The sequence below is a fragment of the Zootoca vivipara genome, chromosome 1 (assembly GCF_965207765.1).
Source record: "Zootoca vivipara chromosome 1, rZooViv2.hap1.1, whole genome shotgun sequence".
Taxonomy (NCBI): domain Eukaryota; kingdom Metazoa; phylum Chordata; class Lepidosauria; order Squamata; family Lacertidae; genus Zootoca; species Zootoca vivipara.
Genome location: NC_142582.1, coordinates 7,011,843 through 7,029,702, shown reverse-complemented (window position 1 = coordinate 7,029,702; position 17,860 = coordinate 7,011,843). Strand labels below are relative to the sequence as shown.

Here is a 17,860-nt window from a genome sequence, read left to right as displayed (position 1 = left end):
TACTGCAACCAATTTTTAAAAACGTGCGTATTAGCTGCAGTGGGTAGTATATTTTTGACAGCTACTTTTTTACATATAAAGATGCTTTCCTACCACAGTAGCCCCTTTTGAAATTAATCTTGATTTGGAGACCATTGTTGTAAGCTCTTTGTTTGAATTGCATGGCGCTTCTAGACTGTTCTGCTAAAATAAAAGGAAATCTTCTTCTTTGCAGTATTCTCTCCCCCGCTCTTTTTTCTAGCTGCTAGACATATGACTGTTTTCAGACACCACCAAGGTGGAAAATGTGTGTTGTGAAGAGTCATCTGGAAGCCATTGCGACATTCCTGTGACACCCTTTTTCGTTTTTATAAACTGTATCCTCCTCCAAGAAGGATTTAGCCACATTCTTGTACGTAGCAACCCTTTAAATCAGGCACCCCCAAACTCGGCCCTCCAGACTTTTTGGGACTACAACTCCCATCATCCCCATCTAACAGGACCAGTGGTCAGGGATGATGGGAATTGTAGTCCCAAAACATCTGGAGGGCCGAGTTTGGGGATGCCTGCTTTAAATGGTATGATTTAGCATTATGGGAATCAGCCTAGGCAAGCAATGGGCACATGTATTCTTGCTCCTCCTCATGCAAGTGGAAGGGAGGGAAAGATTCAATTTTAGAACTAATTACCGTTCCAGCCATATATAGTTTGCTGACAATAGTCAGCTGAAACAAAACAGGCTATTAAGCCATGATCTGATACCCTGTGATTTTCTAACTCACCAATTAGAATAAGACAGTTCTCTCTCTCTCTCTCTCTCTCTCTCTCTCTCTCTCTCTCTCTAAAATACTTTATTGAAGTTAAATTGATAAAAAAACACATACTGTACAGAAGAATTATCCAACAAAGAAAGGAAAGAAAAAATAAAGCTTAATATTTCACAATACGATATGCTCTTCTTGAATTCCTAACAACTTCCCGTCACCCCACCATGTATCTACAACTCAATCTGTCAAGCGCACTGTTAAATTCTGTTTTTCTTTTGTTGTATTTCATCAATACTGTATTTTCTCACACCTATCCATCCTACCGCAGAAGTCATTCAAAGGCTGCCACAGATGTCAAATTATTATAATAATCCTTTAAATATTTTCTGTACATATCCCATTTCCTAATAAATGTCTGATCAGAACGACCCCCAATTTTTCTGTTAATTTAGCCAACTTGGCATATTCTAGCAGTTTATTTTGCCACTCTGGCTTTGTAGGTATTTTCTCTCCCTTCTAATTCATGACGATTAATATATTCTTACAGTTCTCTGAGTTCAAACATCAGTGGGAACAGTGGGTGTCTTTCTTTGTGTGGTGTGAAGCCACAGCTTAATGTTCCCTCTGAACTTGATCAGAGAAAGTGATTGGCCCGGGGCCACCCCACGAACTCCATGGCTTTGTCGGGGTTTGAACTCACATGTCCTGAACTCACCTGCCTTCTCCCAGGCCTGTGGCTCATTAAACAAGCCTTTTAAATTGTGAGGTTTATTATTATTATTTTGTTTGTTACCGTGTTATGTATTTTTGTGTTTTTATGTTGTAAACTGCCCTGTCGTCCTCAGATGAAGGGAGGTATAGATAGAAAATAAAATATAAAATAAAATAAAATCGACCTTGGAATCCAAGGAGCTACTTCATGCATAATCAAGGGTCTTGTAGTTGGTCTAGTGTTGCTATATATTTGAACAAAGAACTCACCTGGCCCATGTGCTGCCTCAAACAGCTCTTGAAAGCTTGCTCAACTGTAAAAGTGTTTTCCCATCTTATTGTCTGTGTGTGAGAGAAATGGAAGCCTAAAGCCTCATTGCATGTTTAGGACTACCTGCACAAATTGTTTGTTTGTGTGTTTGTTTGTTTATATCTCAGCTTCTGCTCTGTAGGGTATCTTCTTTTCCATGGCTGGTGAGCTTGTTGATAAAGAAAATGTGTAAAATAGCTCCATTGCTGAGAGTGGAAGTAAGCGACAGGATTGACAAGACTGGCAAAAAGGTTCACATTGCACATGACCACACTTACACCCTTGCAGAAAAAATACCACCCGCAAAGCAGTCCTTAATCTTGAGAGAAGCCAGTACAGTGGTACCTCCAGTTGCAGACGGGATCCGTACTGGAGGTCCGGCTGGATCCTGAGGTTTCCACAACCGGAGAGACCGCTTCTGCGCACGCACGGCAGTAGAGTGCTTCTGTGCATGTGCAAAAGCAGTCTACCGCTTCTGTGCATGCACATGCGGCAAAACCCTGGAAATATACTTCCAGGTTTGCTGCTTATGTATCCTAAAGTTTATGTAACCAGAGGGATACGTAAGCGGAGGTCCGACTGTATATGGATTAAAGTGTAATCTTACCACTTCCCTCCCACCCACCACTTGTGTTTTTTAGAATCGCTGTTCAATCGGAGAGTTGAAGAAAAATCCAAAGAGCTGTTTTTCACACCCTTGGGCTGGCACAACAGCAGCCTGGACCTTCTGAGGGAGGAGAATGGGGAAAAACAAGCCATGGAGAGGCTGCTGTAAGTTGGGTTCTGTAGCGGTGAGTTCCTTCCCTTGCCTGCGAAGACAGGCTCTGGCGGATTGAGCAAATGAGACCAAGAAAGCAGGGAGGGAAGTGAGAGGCAGGTGGGGCTCATCAACCTGGGAAGGGAGTCTGTCTAGGAGAAGGAAAGCTCTCACCCTAAACCTCTGCTGCCTTGCGGGATATCTTCTGGAGAAGGAAAGGCTAAACCCTAATGGATAATGGAGCCAGAATGGAGCTCCTAAATTTGTGAATCTGCCCTCCTTTTTGCTTTGGGAGCCCTGAGCATTTATTTTGGGGATTTAGAGGGGCTTCCTCTAGCCGCTTCACAGGCATAGTTCACTGTCAGGCAAACAGGTATATATGGCTCCAGAGGATATTTCCTCTCTCTGCCATCTCCTGAACTTTAACCATGTTTTTAAACCTTTCTCTGAAGCTCAGCTAATCACAACCACATGATGGCGCTACTGCAGCAGCTGCTCTACAACGAGTCCTTGTCCCTTTCCTGGAGGGATATGATTGTGCCCGTGGTCTGCCAGGTGGTTCAGACAGTCCGGCCCGACGTCAAGAACAGGGACGATGACATGGACATCCGTCAGTTTGTCCATATCAAAAAAGTGAGTTCAAGTGGGGGAAACGGGGGATCAATGAGAAGGGAAGTGGCTGCTCAAGGCTTGTGCTGACTTTCAGAATGATGGCACCTCAATATCCTGAAACTAGCCCAAGCCTGCCAGAGAACTTGCCACCCTCCAAGCCAGTCGCTTGATAAACCTCCATTTCTTGGTGTTTGCCTGGTTGTACAAACTTGCTGGCTTAGTGGGTAAATGTTTGGGAGGCAACTCGCAAATCATTCACACCTGTAACTAACATTACAGTATTGTAAGCGGCAATTTTTTTGCAGCTGATTTCCACCTCCCACCAAGTGTCCCATGTTTAATTCCATTGACTGGTATTCAATCATCTCTCAGTTCTGACCTAGTTTTGAATTTAGATTTTCCCACCCCCTTTTCCTTTAGCATTTCCTAGGCATAATCTTGAACTAGAAGAGGTCACTATGCTAAACATTCACTTAGCATGAAGATTTTAGACTATCTGTAATAAAAAGATAAATGATAAAATAAGATTTGATTAGTCCAGGAATAAAAGTGGTATGTAGCTAAAATTCATGTGCATAAAAGGCAACCTACTTTTGTAATAGAAAGGGTTTTTGTTTTTTTAATGGTGAGGACCTGTCATCAATTTGGCATTTTTATGTACTTCTGTGCTTAAGTGGCCTCCTTAGCTAGATGTTCCTGGTTGACAATATATTGCAGTTGTGAGTACTGGGGAAATGCCATATTCCTAAAAAAAGTAGTACTTTCCTGGGATAAATAATTTGAATTGTGTGCAATAAATGAATTTAATTTGCGTATTTTGTTCTCACGATAAACTGGATGCCTGAATTACCCATTTGAGCAGGTGGGTAGATAATGATTTTGGTCACATAGCTGGCTGCTCATATGAGCCTCATGCAAGAAATAATGGAAGCTACATTTATCTGGGCTATTTCTAGTTAGCATATTGATGTTGGAGGGAGAAGAAAAGACTTTTTTTTTTAAAAAAGTGGATTTTTAACACAAACTGGGAAAATTAGGAGATCCATGGGTAATAAAATTCTTACTGTTTTGACAGATTCCAGGTGGAAAAAAATTTGACTCAGTTGTGGTGAATGGCTTTGTTTGCACCAAGAACATAGCACATAAAAAGGTATTGTGCAGCTATGTCAGTTTATGTAATATGCTAGCATGGATGACTTGGAACGTCTAATGTTCGATATAATACCTAATCGATTAGTTTCGTAACAGTTTTTGCTCTTAAACTTCCCCAACCCACTTATTCCTTCCTTTATTCCCCACCCTTTTCCCTGACAGGGATTCAAGGCGGCTTACAGATAAAATAAAAACTGCTAAAAACCTATAAAATAGGTTGTTGGCATTATGTAGGTTCAAATTCACACAGGATTAAGGAAAGCCGAATCCCTCACACGGATTAACTGATGTCATGAGGTCCCAAGAGGGTCTCCCACTTGGCTGAGTGTGGCTCATTTGAGCAAAAACATATTGGGTTTGAATTCACATTCTAACTCACAGACTGGCTCCTATCCTGATTTTTATTGGGTCCCTTCCACTTTATGTCTTGGCAGCCTAGCAATGCTGTCTTTTTGCTCTGCCACTGAGTTGTTGATTCTTCCTATTGCACCTTCTAAGGGAAGGTCTTGCTCTGTCTTTCAACACGAAATAGTGAAGGGATACATTTAACAACCTTTTTTCTTTCTAGATGAACTCCTGTATCAAAAACCCCAAAATTCTTATGCTGAAGTGCTCCATCGAATACCTCTACCGAGAAGAAACAAAATTTACCTGCATAGATCCCATTGTCCTTCAGGTTGGGATAGTTTGCTTTTATTTATCCTCTTTTACCATCCTATCAAAGTCTAATTCGTGACTGCAATGGGTTAATTCTGAATAATTGCAGGGAATATCTGGTTTGCCATAGTCTCCATGGTTCAAGTCAGCAAAGCATGGAGACTATGGCACACCACATATTCCCTGCAATTATTCAGAACTAGCCAATCGCAGCCAATTTGAAAACGGACTGGTGCTTCGCTCAGTTCATTATGACATGCATTTGATAGTCCTATGCATTGTGAAAGAGGGATGCGTGTAGCGTTCTCGTCTGAACCACTGAGCCTCTTGGGCTTGCTGATCGGAAAGTCGGCAGTTCAAATCCCCACAACAGGGTGAGCTCCCATTGTTCTGTCCCAGCTCCTGCCAACCTAGCAGTTCGAAAGCACGCCAGTGCAAGTAGATAAATAGGTACCACTGCGGCAGGAAGGTAAACGCCGTTTCCGTGAGCTCTGGCTTCTTTCAAGGTGTCCCGTTGCACAAGAAGCGGTTTAGTCATGCTGGCCACATGACCCAGAAAGCTGTCTGTGGACAAACACCAGCTTCTTCGGCCCGAGAGCGAGATGAGCATTGCAACCCCATAGTCGCCTTTGACTGGACTTAACCGTCCAGGGGTCCTTTACCTTTTTTTTTTACACCTTCCATTGTGAAAGATTACCTAGCAAATGAGAGAGGTTTTTAACGATACCAGTATGCAAGAGCCATATGAGGGTCTTGGTATGCACACATATGACACAGCCCTGTACTTGTTTACTGAGAATTTAAAAAGTAATTTTTAATCTGTTTTGGTATTTTAACCTTCATATGTTTAAAGGCATGATTGTGATTTTTTCTTGATGTCATTGTTCTTTTTGTAAACTGCTTTGAGGTTCTTTACAATCAAGCGGTGCGTGAATTTTATATACTGGGGGCTTAATATCTTGTAAGTATGCTTAAGATTGCAGCCTTGCTATTTCTTCCCCAGCTCCAATGGTAAATCATCCAAACACCAGCTTTGCTTGGGAAAACAATGCTGGTCTAGTGAAGATGTGAGCCATTCTTGATACAGCTTGAATCCAGAATTTGAAGTTGGGTTTTTTCAATTCTAGGTGAAACTAGCATTGACATCAGAGCAGCTGTAATGTTGCTCCATGCTTAACTCCAGAAAATGGGCAGGGAGTGAAGAGTACGCAGACCACAGGGTGTTTCTCATCTCCAAGGATATTAGAACCATACATCTGCTCAGAGCAGGCATCCCCAAACTGCGGCCCTCCAGATGTTTTGGCCTACAACTCCCATGATCCCTAGCTAACAGGACCAGTGGTCAGGGAAGATGGGAATTGTAGTCCAAAACATCTGGAGGGCCGAAGTTTGGGGGTGCCTGGCTCAGAGCAACTCTGACTATGGAGAACATTTAATCTAGGAATATTGTAACAAAGGAGTTTCAGTGCTTCTTAAAAAATATTTTTTTCCAAAAAAATTAAAAACACCAGTGGCCGAAGCATTCTGCATACCAAAGTACTAATTTCAGAGTTGCTGAAATTCAAAAACTGTTTTAGTGCATAAACCTGAATTAGGTTAGTATTTACTTGAACTGTCAGTTTAGTTTTAAGGGGGGGGGAACCTACTCTTGAGTAAGCATGTTTTAAGTTTGCAGCCTTAGACATGCTTTTAGTCCTCAAGTAGGGCCTGGTATCTGATGACTGCAATACTTGCTTCTGCCATGATAGGAAAGGGAGTTCCTGAAGAACTACGTTCAGAGGATAGTGGATGTCAGGCCAACTCTGGTTCTCGTTGAAAAAACTGTGTCCCGTATTGCCCAAGACATGCTGCTGGAACATGGCATCACTTTGGTCATTAACGTCAAGCCGGTAAGTGCTAGAATTCTAAATGAAATCGTGGTTCAGTAACAGGTTTTCCCTCCCTTTTTTTGGTAATGTACACAATATTTTTTCTCCCCGTTTTGTTTTCTACATGGGTCCTATCCTATTTCCTGTTTCTTCTCCTTTTTTGCATCTTATTCAGTGCACTTCTAACGTTCTACTTTTTATTTTTCAATAAATAATGTAAAATTTAAAAAGCCTTGGGAGTATTTCCACATCAGTATAATTTAGCAAATGGTACTTTGCCCTGAATAGGATCAAATGCCATGAGGTAGATCTGCTGAGGCACAAGGATTCTCTTGTCACCTGTTGTTTCTGTTTGGCTCTGTATCTACAGAGTGTGTCATGAAAATAATGGTCTGTAGAGTTCATGGTTTCATAAGGTATGGATTGTTTTTTTTGTCAGAGATCAGACCTCCCAAGGAAGACTTAAACAAGAGATTGGGATACAGTTTATGGACTGCACAGCATTCCCTTGCCATTCCTCCAGTTATCCAGTATCTTACCTGATTGTCACCTCTCATTCTCATTCTCCAGTCCTTGTCACGACATCACAAATGCTGCAAAAAAAAAGCACAGCAGGTTAATTTTCAGAAAATGTAGAAATGATCTAATCATGCATGCGGGTCCTGTTGCCTGTGGGCAAATCTCGGATTCTTAATTTACGTAAAACCATTTAGATTTCGTTGATACGTTGCTTTTGGTTGCAGTCTTGTGCCATAGCCTATTCTCTCCCTCTCCTGGATTAAGGTAAGTAAGTGCATAGCATTTTTCTTATCAATGTTTTGCAGCACGTCTTAGACAGAGTAAGCCGGATGACTCAAGGAGACGTGCTAATGTCAATGGATCAGTTGCTGACCAAACCACACCTGGGAACCTGCCACAAATTTTACATCCAAGTGTTTCAGTTGCCTAATGGTGAGTGATCCAAGTCCTAACCTTGTTTGTCTGTCCTTTTTAACCGAGTTAGGCTTCTTTGAGATACAGCGTCATGATTAATGTGATAACAAAGTAAATTCTATAGAGCTGGCACCAATACGTAGCATTTATGTAGTGCTTTTGAGTGTCCAAAGTGCTTTGGGTTTTGTAATTCTTACCCTAACCCTTTGGTAGGCCGCTATTATCTGCTGAGAGAGTGGGTTTCCTGAGGCCATATCGTGAGTTCACAGCAAGGGCAAGGTTTAAAATCATGGGTTTCTTTCATTTGTCACTTGGTTTAATCAGGGCCGGCCCTACGGCCAGGCTGGGTGGTGCAGGGCGCCACAGCGCCAGCCCGCCAGGGGGGGGCGCCATGAAGCTGCGCCTGCCTGGCCTCTCCGCCGTGCAGCAGCGCTGCGCGCTAAGCCCGTCTGCCCGTCGTGCTGGAAAATGGGGGGGGGGGCGCCGGAGGGATCCGTCGCACCACGGCGCCAGAGGTGCTTAAGACGGCCCTGAGTTTAATAATTTTATGTCTTAAGGGAATATTCCTTTACATCCATAATCCTCTGGCTTTTCAATAGGTTTTTATTGTATGGCTTTATGCAGAGGTGTTGTAAACTATGCTGATATTTTTTTTTAATGAATAGAATATATTTAATGAATATAAATATTTTAATAAAGGAGTGAATAAAACCTCTGCTCGTTTTGCATTTGGCGCAAAGTGCACGAACAATTTTAATGGACAGCTTAACTGCATTATTACTTTATGGAAGTGGCCGCAGGGATCCGTATGGTTTGACACATGAGTGCAAGCGACAAGGAACGTGGGGGAAAGCCAGCCTACATTCTGAAAAAGATCTAAAGCCATTTGTAACTCTGGGATATGTATACCAGCTGACCGCTTAAAGAGCCTGCCTAGTTTTAACAAAAAGAGAGAGACGAGCACAACTTTATCTTCTCCTTTTTTTCCAGAGCAAACGAAAACGCTGATGTTTTTTGAAGGCTGCCCCCAGCACCTGGGCTGCACCATCAAGCTGCGTGGCGCGGGGGATTACGAGCTGGCTCGAGTGAAGGAGATCCTTATTTTCATGATCTGCGTGGCTTATCATTCCCAGCTGGAGATCTCCTTCCTTATGGATGAGTTTGCTATGCCTCCAATGTTGGCCAGACACGGCTCCTTTCACAGTCTGCCTGAAGGGCAGGAGGAAGAAAACGGACAGCAAGATACGTTGAACAGAGAAAGCAGCACAGCGGGGAAAGATGCCGACATGGCCCCTGACAAGCTGCCCGTTACCTCAGAATTGGTGTCTTCAGATGAGATGGGCTCCCTGGAACAAAGGACTTTGACAGAAGAGGACGACCAGGATTTGGGCGATCTACCAGCAACTGCCTCCCAGAAACAGCATATGCACTTCTTAATGAATTCTGCATATAGAGCCCCTTTTGTAACACCAGTGTTGGTGCCAGAGGCATTGTTACCCCTTGAGCTGACTGACCAACACCTGGGGATTTTGGACAGTGAGCCTCTTGAGAGTCTGAGGCACATGGATGACTTCCAGGAGCCCAAAAGTCAGATCAGGGAATTTCGGGACCCCCTGCAGGATGACACTGGATTGTATGTTACAGAGGAAGTGACGTCTTCAGAAGACCGGCTCAAAACCTTCTCTTTGGCTTTTAAGCAAGAGTTGAAGGACATTATCCTCTGCATCTCCCCTGTGATCAAGTTCCGCGAGCCCTTCCTGTTGACGGAGAAAGGCATGCGCTGCCCCACCAGGGAGTATTTCTTGGAGCAGGTCTACGTATCTCCTCGGCTCAACAAGGAGTACAAGGAGATGGACAGCAGAAGGAAGAAGCAGCTGTTAAGGGACCTGTCTGGGTTGCAAGGCATGAATGGAAGCGTCCAGGCCAAGCCTGTGCAGATATTACCTTCCCACCAGCTTGTCAGCACCCGGATCGCTGAGCATCTGAACAGCAGCCATAGTCTGGCCAGAATGTTGGCCGACTTCCGGGCCAGAGGAGGAAGGATTGTGCAAAAGGACTCCGACCCATTTGCTCAGTCTTCTAAAGAGACATCCGGCATGAAATTTGGACTCAGGAGTGATGACGACGACAGAGGGTTTATTCAGAATGAATCCTTATGGTCTCATAAAGTGAGCACTTACAATACATTGGAGGGTTTTTTGTCTAGGGTTTTAGAGAGATGGGCAATTGTACGAATTTAGTTAAAATGTCCCCACCCCACCCCCCAAAAACCTGGTTTGAATTGCATTGGAGTTAAAAGGCCATTTGTTACTTCCTGAACTCTGCTATTGCACGAGTGGAAGCGGTGTTTTCACTGTTAGAAACTCCCACTGTTCTAGGTGCATTTTGTGACAGGAGATTTGATTGGCGCAAGCAGTTTCTGAGCTCTGGGCGCAGCACTGTGCCTAAGATTTCAGTTTAAAACCGCAGAGTGGAAGGAAAGAGGACCTTCTTCTGCCTCCCCACTTCCAGCTACTCTCTGAAGACTGGAGAAGAGACCCTCTTAAGAATATCAGGGGGGGTGGGGGTGGGCAGGGGAAGGACTAGACCATGCACCCTCAAACTGCGGCCCTCCAGATGTTTTGGCCTACAATTCCCTTGATCCCTAGCTAACAGGACCAGTGGTCGGGGAAGATGGGAATTGTAGTCCAAAACATCTGGAGGGCCGAAGTTTGTGGATACCTGGACTAAACCATGTGAAAAATGAGCATAATATTTTAGCTGCAGTTCATTCATTTTCAGCTTTGTATTCTTCTTATAAAAAAGAGCGCCTAGACATTCTGTTGTTGCACCCATAGCCTAGGTTTAAGGTGCCACTTAGCTCCAAGCTTTTGTATCTCAGTTTCTAAGGTGTGCTAATTCTTTCTCCTGGGATGTGTCTTGCCAGGTGGACTGTCTTAGCCCTGCAAACCACCAGAGGCTCTGCGTTTTGTTCAGCAGCTCTTCAGCCCAGTCCAGCAATGCTCCAAGCGCCTGCGTTAGCCCATGGTGCGACACTGGTTTGCTTTTTCTTTCCCTCTGACCTAATTTAAATGTTTCCTAACTATCAGTTAGTTTCCCCCTTTCTATGTAAAGTCGAGGTGGGAGCTGTGCAGTGGGTAAATGGTGCATTACCCTGGGCAGGGGAAGTGGGGGGGGGTGGCTGTAAGGGAGCGTAGATGGGTATTTTTTTTATTGGATTTGGGCACTTGCACAAAGACCTGGAAGATCTCCAACTCTCCTCCATCTCCTCCCAGAGCTCTCTAAGTTAGGGAGGATGTCAAAGGATAGGCAGTGAGGAAGATCACCCCATCGCCCTGTGTAGGGGATTTGAGCCAAGCTGAGAAAACATGCATTCCTCACTTACTGCTTTAAAGAGCATAGCCAGGAACCAGATGCCTAAGACCTAAAACTCACCAAAGGTTCATTGCAAAGCAACCCTTTCAATGTTAATTGGAGAAATACTTGGTTTTCTGAGAGCCAGTGCGGTGTAGTGGTTAAGAGCAGTAGACTCATAATCTGGGGAACCGAGTTTGCGTCTCCGCTCCTCCACATGCAGCTGCTGGGTGACCTTGGGCTAGTCACACTTCTCTGAAGTCTATCAGCCCCACTCACCTCACAGAGTGTTTGTTGTGGGGGAGGAAGGGAAAGGAGAATGTTAGCCGCTTTGAGACTCCTTTGGGTAGTGATAAAGTGGGATATCAAATCCAAACTCTCCTCCTCCTCTTCTTCTTCTTTTTCTTCTTCCAAGGCATTTCTAAGATTTGGGCATAGTTTCATATCACCCAGATCGGTAGTCTTCCCTGGCCTCCCATCCTGGAGTCGTCTTTAACTCAAGCATGCAGTAGGGAACTCCTATCTTAATTTTTCACCTTATATTCATTTGGTGGCATTGTTGACCAGGCAGCGACCAGGCAGTGGGCCTTGACCAGGGGTGACCTGTCCCGTTTTTCCTCCTGAGGCAACACCTCTTGGGGTTCCACCACCTAAGACCTTAGTCCTGAAAACCAGTGAAAACACGATTGCATGTTTTTGTGCTTTGGCTGCTTACAGCTTGTGCTACCTTTGAGTGCGCTTGCTGCCGCTGCTGCTGCTGCTGCTGCTGCTGCTGCTGCTGCTGCTGCTGCTGCTGCTGCTGCTGCAGCAAGACTTCACCCTCTGCTGGTGGAAGTTCAATACTGTATTGCATCTCTGCCGTTGCAGCCAAAAGATCCAATATAGCTATTTCCAAATGCAGTACATTTATTACCTGTGCCTCTCACATTTAGGTAGAGTGTTCTTTCCAAATGCTGCATCCTCTATGCTTTCTTCCTCATTGTAAGGAAGAATGGGATAGCCACATTGCCTCCACGCCAGGCTGTAATGTAGACCAGTGTTCTCCAACCTTACAGCTCATGTATCATGATATTATCCCCAGATAATGGTCGGGGATGATGGGTGTAGGGAAATGGCTCAGCAGCTTTGCTGGTGCTACATCATGACATAGTTTAATGCTGATAATTAATGGGGAGTAAGTTCAAGCTGTATCTGTGATTGACACCCCCCCAATGGCTTTTATGGAGCCTGTGCCTGTCTCTGGAATCATACTCTGATTTATCTGGTGGTCAGAAAAAGTACAGGCCTCCCTGAGTGTTATAAGAATGTATTCTACAACCATTCTCAAACCACCCAAAGAATCATTGTTCTGCTTGGTCACTTTAGGATGGTGGTTATGGAGTTCTATGGGAAGAATGATCTCACCCTGGGTGTGTTTCTAGAAAGGTATTGCTTCAGGTAAGAAATTTCAGCTTTCTTAGATTTATTTCATAATTTTATTTCATAAAATTTATACACTGCTTGAGTGTATTAAAAAAAACCCTCAAAGGGGTCCTTCTTAAGTACCATCTGTTCTTGAATATAAACACTTAAACCATAGTGGTTGAGTAGGGAAGAAAGTTGATGTGTTCTTCAGTGCTTGGAGAAGGATGGATTCAGTAAGCAAGAAGAAGGCTGCCATAATGTGGAGAAGACATAAGCAGGCCTCCTGTGGCGAGGTTTTCTCACGCTGTACAGACACAGCCAATGTGCCACTGTAAGGAAGTGCATGGGTCGTCTTCATAGTACAAAGAGGCACAGCATCAAATAAAAGAAGGAAGCAGCAGACCCTTCAGAGCTCTCTGGTGGCCCTCCAGATATTTCAGGCTCCCAACTGGCATCAGGCCCTGCCAGCATGGCTTGTGGTCGGAGGTTTATTTTTATTTATTTAGCAAAACATAGACACGCCACTTAAATCAGTCAAGAATAATAAGTATCCATCAAACACAGGTAAAATCAGCAAAGCTAAAGGAAACCCCAGAAATAAATGTCTGGGTAGGCTTGCTAAAATAAAGCTTTCAGCTGGTGTCTAAAACAATATAGCTAGGATGCCAGCTTTACGTCAATAAGCAGGGAGTTCACAAAGCACAGCTGCTGCCACACTCAAAGATCTGACTCCTCACAAATGCAGGTGGAGCCTTTTGCGGCCCTTGCAAAACTGCAAGATCCCCAGTGTCAAAGCAGTTGAGCGTTGTAGTCCAAAAACCCCTAGGGGTCCCTCCTGTTTCCTGCCCCTGCATCAGACTGAAGAGGATTGCCAAGTGAAAGATGTTTGCTTCACATTTTTGCCCTTTGTCCTTTCCAGGCCTTCCTACCAGTGCCCGAGCATGTTCTGTGAAACCCCAATGGTACATCACATCCGTCGCTTTGTCCATGGGCAAGGCTGCGTCCAGATCATACTGAAGGAGCTGGACTCCCCGGTGCCGGGCTATCAGCACACAATTCTAACCTACTCCTGGTGTAGGATGTGCAAGCAGGTAATGAGAGATCTCCGTTCTGGGGCGGTGGTGTTTTGTTTAGTTTTGTTTTTGAGTCGGGTATCACAAGCTTTTGTATCATGAAGTGGACTTTGAGTGGGGATGCTTGCTAGCAAAGGGGCAGGCAGGGACCAGAAACATGGAGCAAAAATTTCACAAAGGCTACCTTTCTTCTGAGTTCCTGCCTTTAGTTCAAAGTAATTTGTGAAGGGCAAGGTTGCATGTCCTTAATTAAGATGTCTTAATTGTGATTCAAGGCAAACTTAAGCCTTGCACCCTTCATTCTTGTCAAAAACTTCGTTTAACCATACCAAATACCATTTGTATTGTTTTACTATCAAGATAATAGTGACTGCCTATAAGACTCTGTTATGAAGAGACTGCCCCCCCCCCCATTCTCTCTCCTTTTCCCCTTGCTTAGTGTTCAAATTTGCACAATCCTAACCAGGCTTTAAGAGGGAACCTGGTTAGTGTTGTGCCATGGGATTCTAAACCAATATGAAGCAGAATTCATGCTTGGGGGGCAAGGAAATGCTGCTTTTGAAACTGGCTTTGCAGCCCATGAGATATGGACTGGACTTCTTGACAGACCTTTGTTGGGGGGGCAGGGGAAGAAGACCCCCAAAGATGTTGATAATTCATGAACTACTGGGGCAGCATTCTTACCCACTCGTGATGTGTGGAGATCACTCTTCTTAAAAAAAAAAGCTGCCTTCTAAGTAGAGTAATGGTAAAGGTAAAAAATATAAAGGACCCCTGGGCAGTTAAGTCCAGTGGGGAGCGGCCGCTCATCTTGGTTTGGGCCGAGGGAGCGGGTGTTTGTCCACAGCTTTCCGGGTCATGCGGCCAGCATGACTAAACTGCTTCTGGCTATTAGCATTTGTTAGAGAGACACTGCATTTTTAGTAAAGCACCATGTGAAATCATTTCTGTTACACCGTATAAAAATACTGCATTTGAACCTGAAATTAAGTTAGTAGGCCTGAATATGATATTTTGCATTTATGCTACACTTTTACATACTCTAATCTTCTGCTGGACCTCATAGTTCTTAAAGTAGTGAGTGCCAAGGAAGAGTATACCCATAATACAGGTGGGTGACTGAGGCTGGGCGATAGCAGCTTGCCTAAGCCCCGTCCTATACGTTTATGCACAGAGGTGAGATTTCAACTGGAGACCTCCCATCAGCAGCATAATAAATTGATGCATGTGAACAGACTGCACCAGCAGTGCTTTCATGCTGTGAGAGAGCATGCCACAATATGGACTATTTGTGCGTTTTGAGAGTTGTGTTTTTCTGCAGCCAGACTTCCAAGTCAGCAGTTTCATTTGCTACCTCTGTCCCAGTGACACTGTTATCTAGAGGTGTGCTGGCCTTGTTGTTTTGCTGACTCCTTCCTATATAAATCAAAGCAATGCACAAATCTATGTTGTAGCTTCTAAGTCACACCCAAGAAGTGCTGAAGCTCATGTTAAATCATAGATGTGGCTTGGATGGATTTTTTCTGCATGTCGCCAAAGTGCTCAAGATAAAACCACTGACTTTTTCCAGGTAACACCAGTAGTTCCGCTTTCCAATGACTCCTGGTCCATGTCCTTTGCCAAATACCTTGAGCTGCGCTTTTACGGGCACCAATACACCCGAAGGGCCAACGCGGAGCCCTGTGGCCACTCCATCCATCACGACTACCACCAGTACTTCTCTTACAATCAGATGGTGGCCTCTTTCAGGTAAGAAGGCTTTCCCCCCAAAGGTTTATCACCTCCCTCTGCAAATTCAGGAGATAAGTGGCCTGATTTTATTTTATTATTTTAAGAAATAAATATTCGTATAAACACCTGCAAGCAAAAATTCAATAAATATATGGAGTAACATGTCATCCTTTAAAAATAATAATGACTTTTATTTTTAGTAGAATTAGCCAGTGAAGCAAATAAGGGTTCAACATAGCCAGAACAATTGAAAGAAAACAATCAAGCACAATTCCTTTTGTTAGGATGCGTGGAGTAGCAAATCATAAAGCCCACCAGCCATAATCTTAGTGGATCAGCAAAACATCATCACAATATTTTATAATTCTAAATTTTGGTGATCTTTTGATGAAGGTAATTTTTACTTTAATCTTTTGTTTTTGTGCTAAGAAGAGTTGTAACCTATCCACCGCAGTGATGGTGTTGGGGGGGTGGGGAGGGAGGGGAGAATGGCATGTAGGTGCTTCTGCCAGTTTCCACTGATGGAGAAGAGGGCTGTTGGGTGGGGCTTCAGGTGGTCGGAAAGCTACTGTTTGCAGCAGCACATGACCCTGAAACAGGGCGCTTTGGGTGTGGAGTGCTGATAGCTTTAGATACCCCAAGGGGACCCGTGCTCAGGCCCCTCAACTACGCCAACTTAGAGTTGGCCTAGCACAGAGGAAGGAAGAGACACCCACCAACCTTCTGCTTTGGCCACCAAGAACTGGCAGGGCTTGATCTCAGGCAGCGGATCCATTTCTTCCTTCCTCCTCAGCTTCATATAGGATTGCTCTGCTCAACATGCTGTATTGTGTTTTTAATATTCGGTTGGGAGCCGCCCAGAGTGGCTGGGGAAACCTAGCCAGATGGGTGGGGTATAAATAAATTATTATTATTATTATTATTATTATTATTATTATTATTATTTATTATAACATTTTATTATTAAAGCTACCCCAAAAAATTACTCTTGTTTATTTGTCCTGAATAAAATATTAGCACCCAACAACTCAAAATATGTCAGCCTCTATTTCCCCATATTTGAGCAGGAGGCATGACCCCCGTTAGCAGAAACTGGTGTTTGTCAGTCCTCCTCAAACCATCGTTTCTGATTCTGTCTTACGGGCAATTCACAAGCCAGTTTGTTAAAATTTAGGGGTCCTGACCATACAAAACGACACCTGCGTTAACAATGTGGCCCAGTTTGAAGATGTGTTATGTTCTCTTCCTAGTTTTTCTCCTATACGGTTGCTAGAAGTGTGCGTTCCGAATCCCAAGATCTACATAAAACGTCAGGTTCCACATAAGGTTGCCATGCTTCAAGACCTGAAGGATTTTTCTCAAAAGTAAGTTATCTGCATCTGTTCTCTGCCCCTTCCCCCTCCAGATTAGTTTATGTCCATCCTGATAATGGCATTTCTGTTATGGTTCTTTAACTGCTATTGCCTTGCATTGGATTGGTCGGGTTCTCATGTTGCAATAAATGATAGTTCCTGGTTTGCCATGAGACGCCACCTGCTTTCCTCTCTCCCTTAGAGCAGGTTGGAGCAACAAACCCCGGTCCTTTGCTTAGCATTATGTCTGAACCAGGGATTGCCGTTTGTTTTGCTCCAAATGAAACTCAGTGGTTTCTTCCTGATGTGGCAGTTGTGATTTGTGTTCCAGGATATTCTGGGGTGTTCGGGGATATTTTTGTGGCCACAGCTAGATCATATAATGCTGGCCCTATATAGATTCGGGGTTTGATTATGAAAAGTAATTAAATGTGTTGCCATATTTACATCCCCCTTAAGTTCAAGATCCACATTTGCATCTCAGAAGTGTACCTCTTTGTTGTGATAGTTGAAGAATCTAAACTTTGAGATCCTTCTATCCCAGTGCAAGAATGTTTACATCTGATAGGTGGAGTCTTTGCTTTGACATGCCTTATAGTTCCTTTAGACAACAGCCATGATGCATTCGTAGGGACGCAGGTGGCGCTGTGGTCTAAACCATTGGGCTTCTTGGGCTTGCCAATCAGAAGGTTGGCAGTTCGAATCCCCGCGATGGGGTGAGCTACCGTTGCTTGGTCGGTCCCTGCTCCTGCCAAGCTAGCAGTTCGAAAGCACACCCCAAAGTGCAAGTAGATAAATAGGTACCGCTCTAGCGGGAGGGTAAACGGTGTTTCCGTGTGCTGCTCTGGAAGCAGCTCAGTCATGCTGGCCACATGACCCAGAAAACTGTCTGTGGACAAATGCCGGCTCCCTCGGTCTGTACAGCGAGATGAGTGCCGCAACCCCAGAGTCGTCTGCGACTGGACTTAACTGTCAGGGGTCCTTTACCTTTACCTTTTATGATGCATTCAGGGCTGTGTGTACGCTATAGTTTAAAAAGCTGAAATTTTGCACTTGGACAAAATCCAAGTTCTGATTACATTTGCGTAATGCAAAGGAAATTAAGCATTTTATTTTGTTTTATCATTTTGCATCGTTCCAAAGCCATGAGCTGCACAGATGTGCTATCATGTGTGTTTTACCATGTAAATTACATTTCTG

The 17,860-nt window shown here is 44.0% G+C and overlaps 1 protein-coding gene across 4 annotated transcripts in view; it reads left to right on the top strand.

Moving 5' to 3' along the window:
* PIKFYVE (phosphoinositide kinase, FYVE-type zinc finger containing) overlaps positions 1–17,860 on the top strand; it is an 82,061-nt gene that overhangs the window by 40,081 nt on the left and 24,120 nt on the right. For all 4 annotated transcript variants that reach the window (XM_035138348.3, XM_035138332.3, XM_035138340.3 and 1 more), the window contains 12 exons: positions 2,409–2,538; positions 2,977–3,157; positions 4,212–4,286; positions 4,857–4,964; positions 6,694–6,834; positions 7,638–7,764; positions 8,737–9,914; positions 10,673–10,773; positions 12,466–12,537; positions 13,424–13,595; positions 15,148–15,326; positions 16,559–16,672. In XM_035138348.3, the coding sequence (XP_034994239.3) occupies positions 2,409–2,538; positions 2,977–3,157; positions 4,212–4,286; positions 4,857–4,964; positions 6,694–6,834; positions 7,638–7,764; positions 8,737–9,914; positions 10,673–10,773; positions 12,466–12,537; positions 13,424–13,595; positions 15,148–15,326; positions 16,559–16,672 (2,578 nt within the window). The remainder of the gene's footprint in view (positions 1–2,408; positions 2,539–2,976; positions 3,158–4,211; positions 4,287–4,856; positions 4,965–6,693; positions 6,835–7,637; positions 7,765–8,736; positions 9,915–10,672; positions 10,774–12,465; positions 12,538–13,423; positions 13,596–15,147; positions 15,327–16,558; positions 16,673–17,860) is intronic.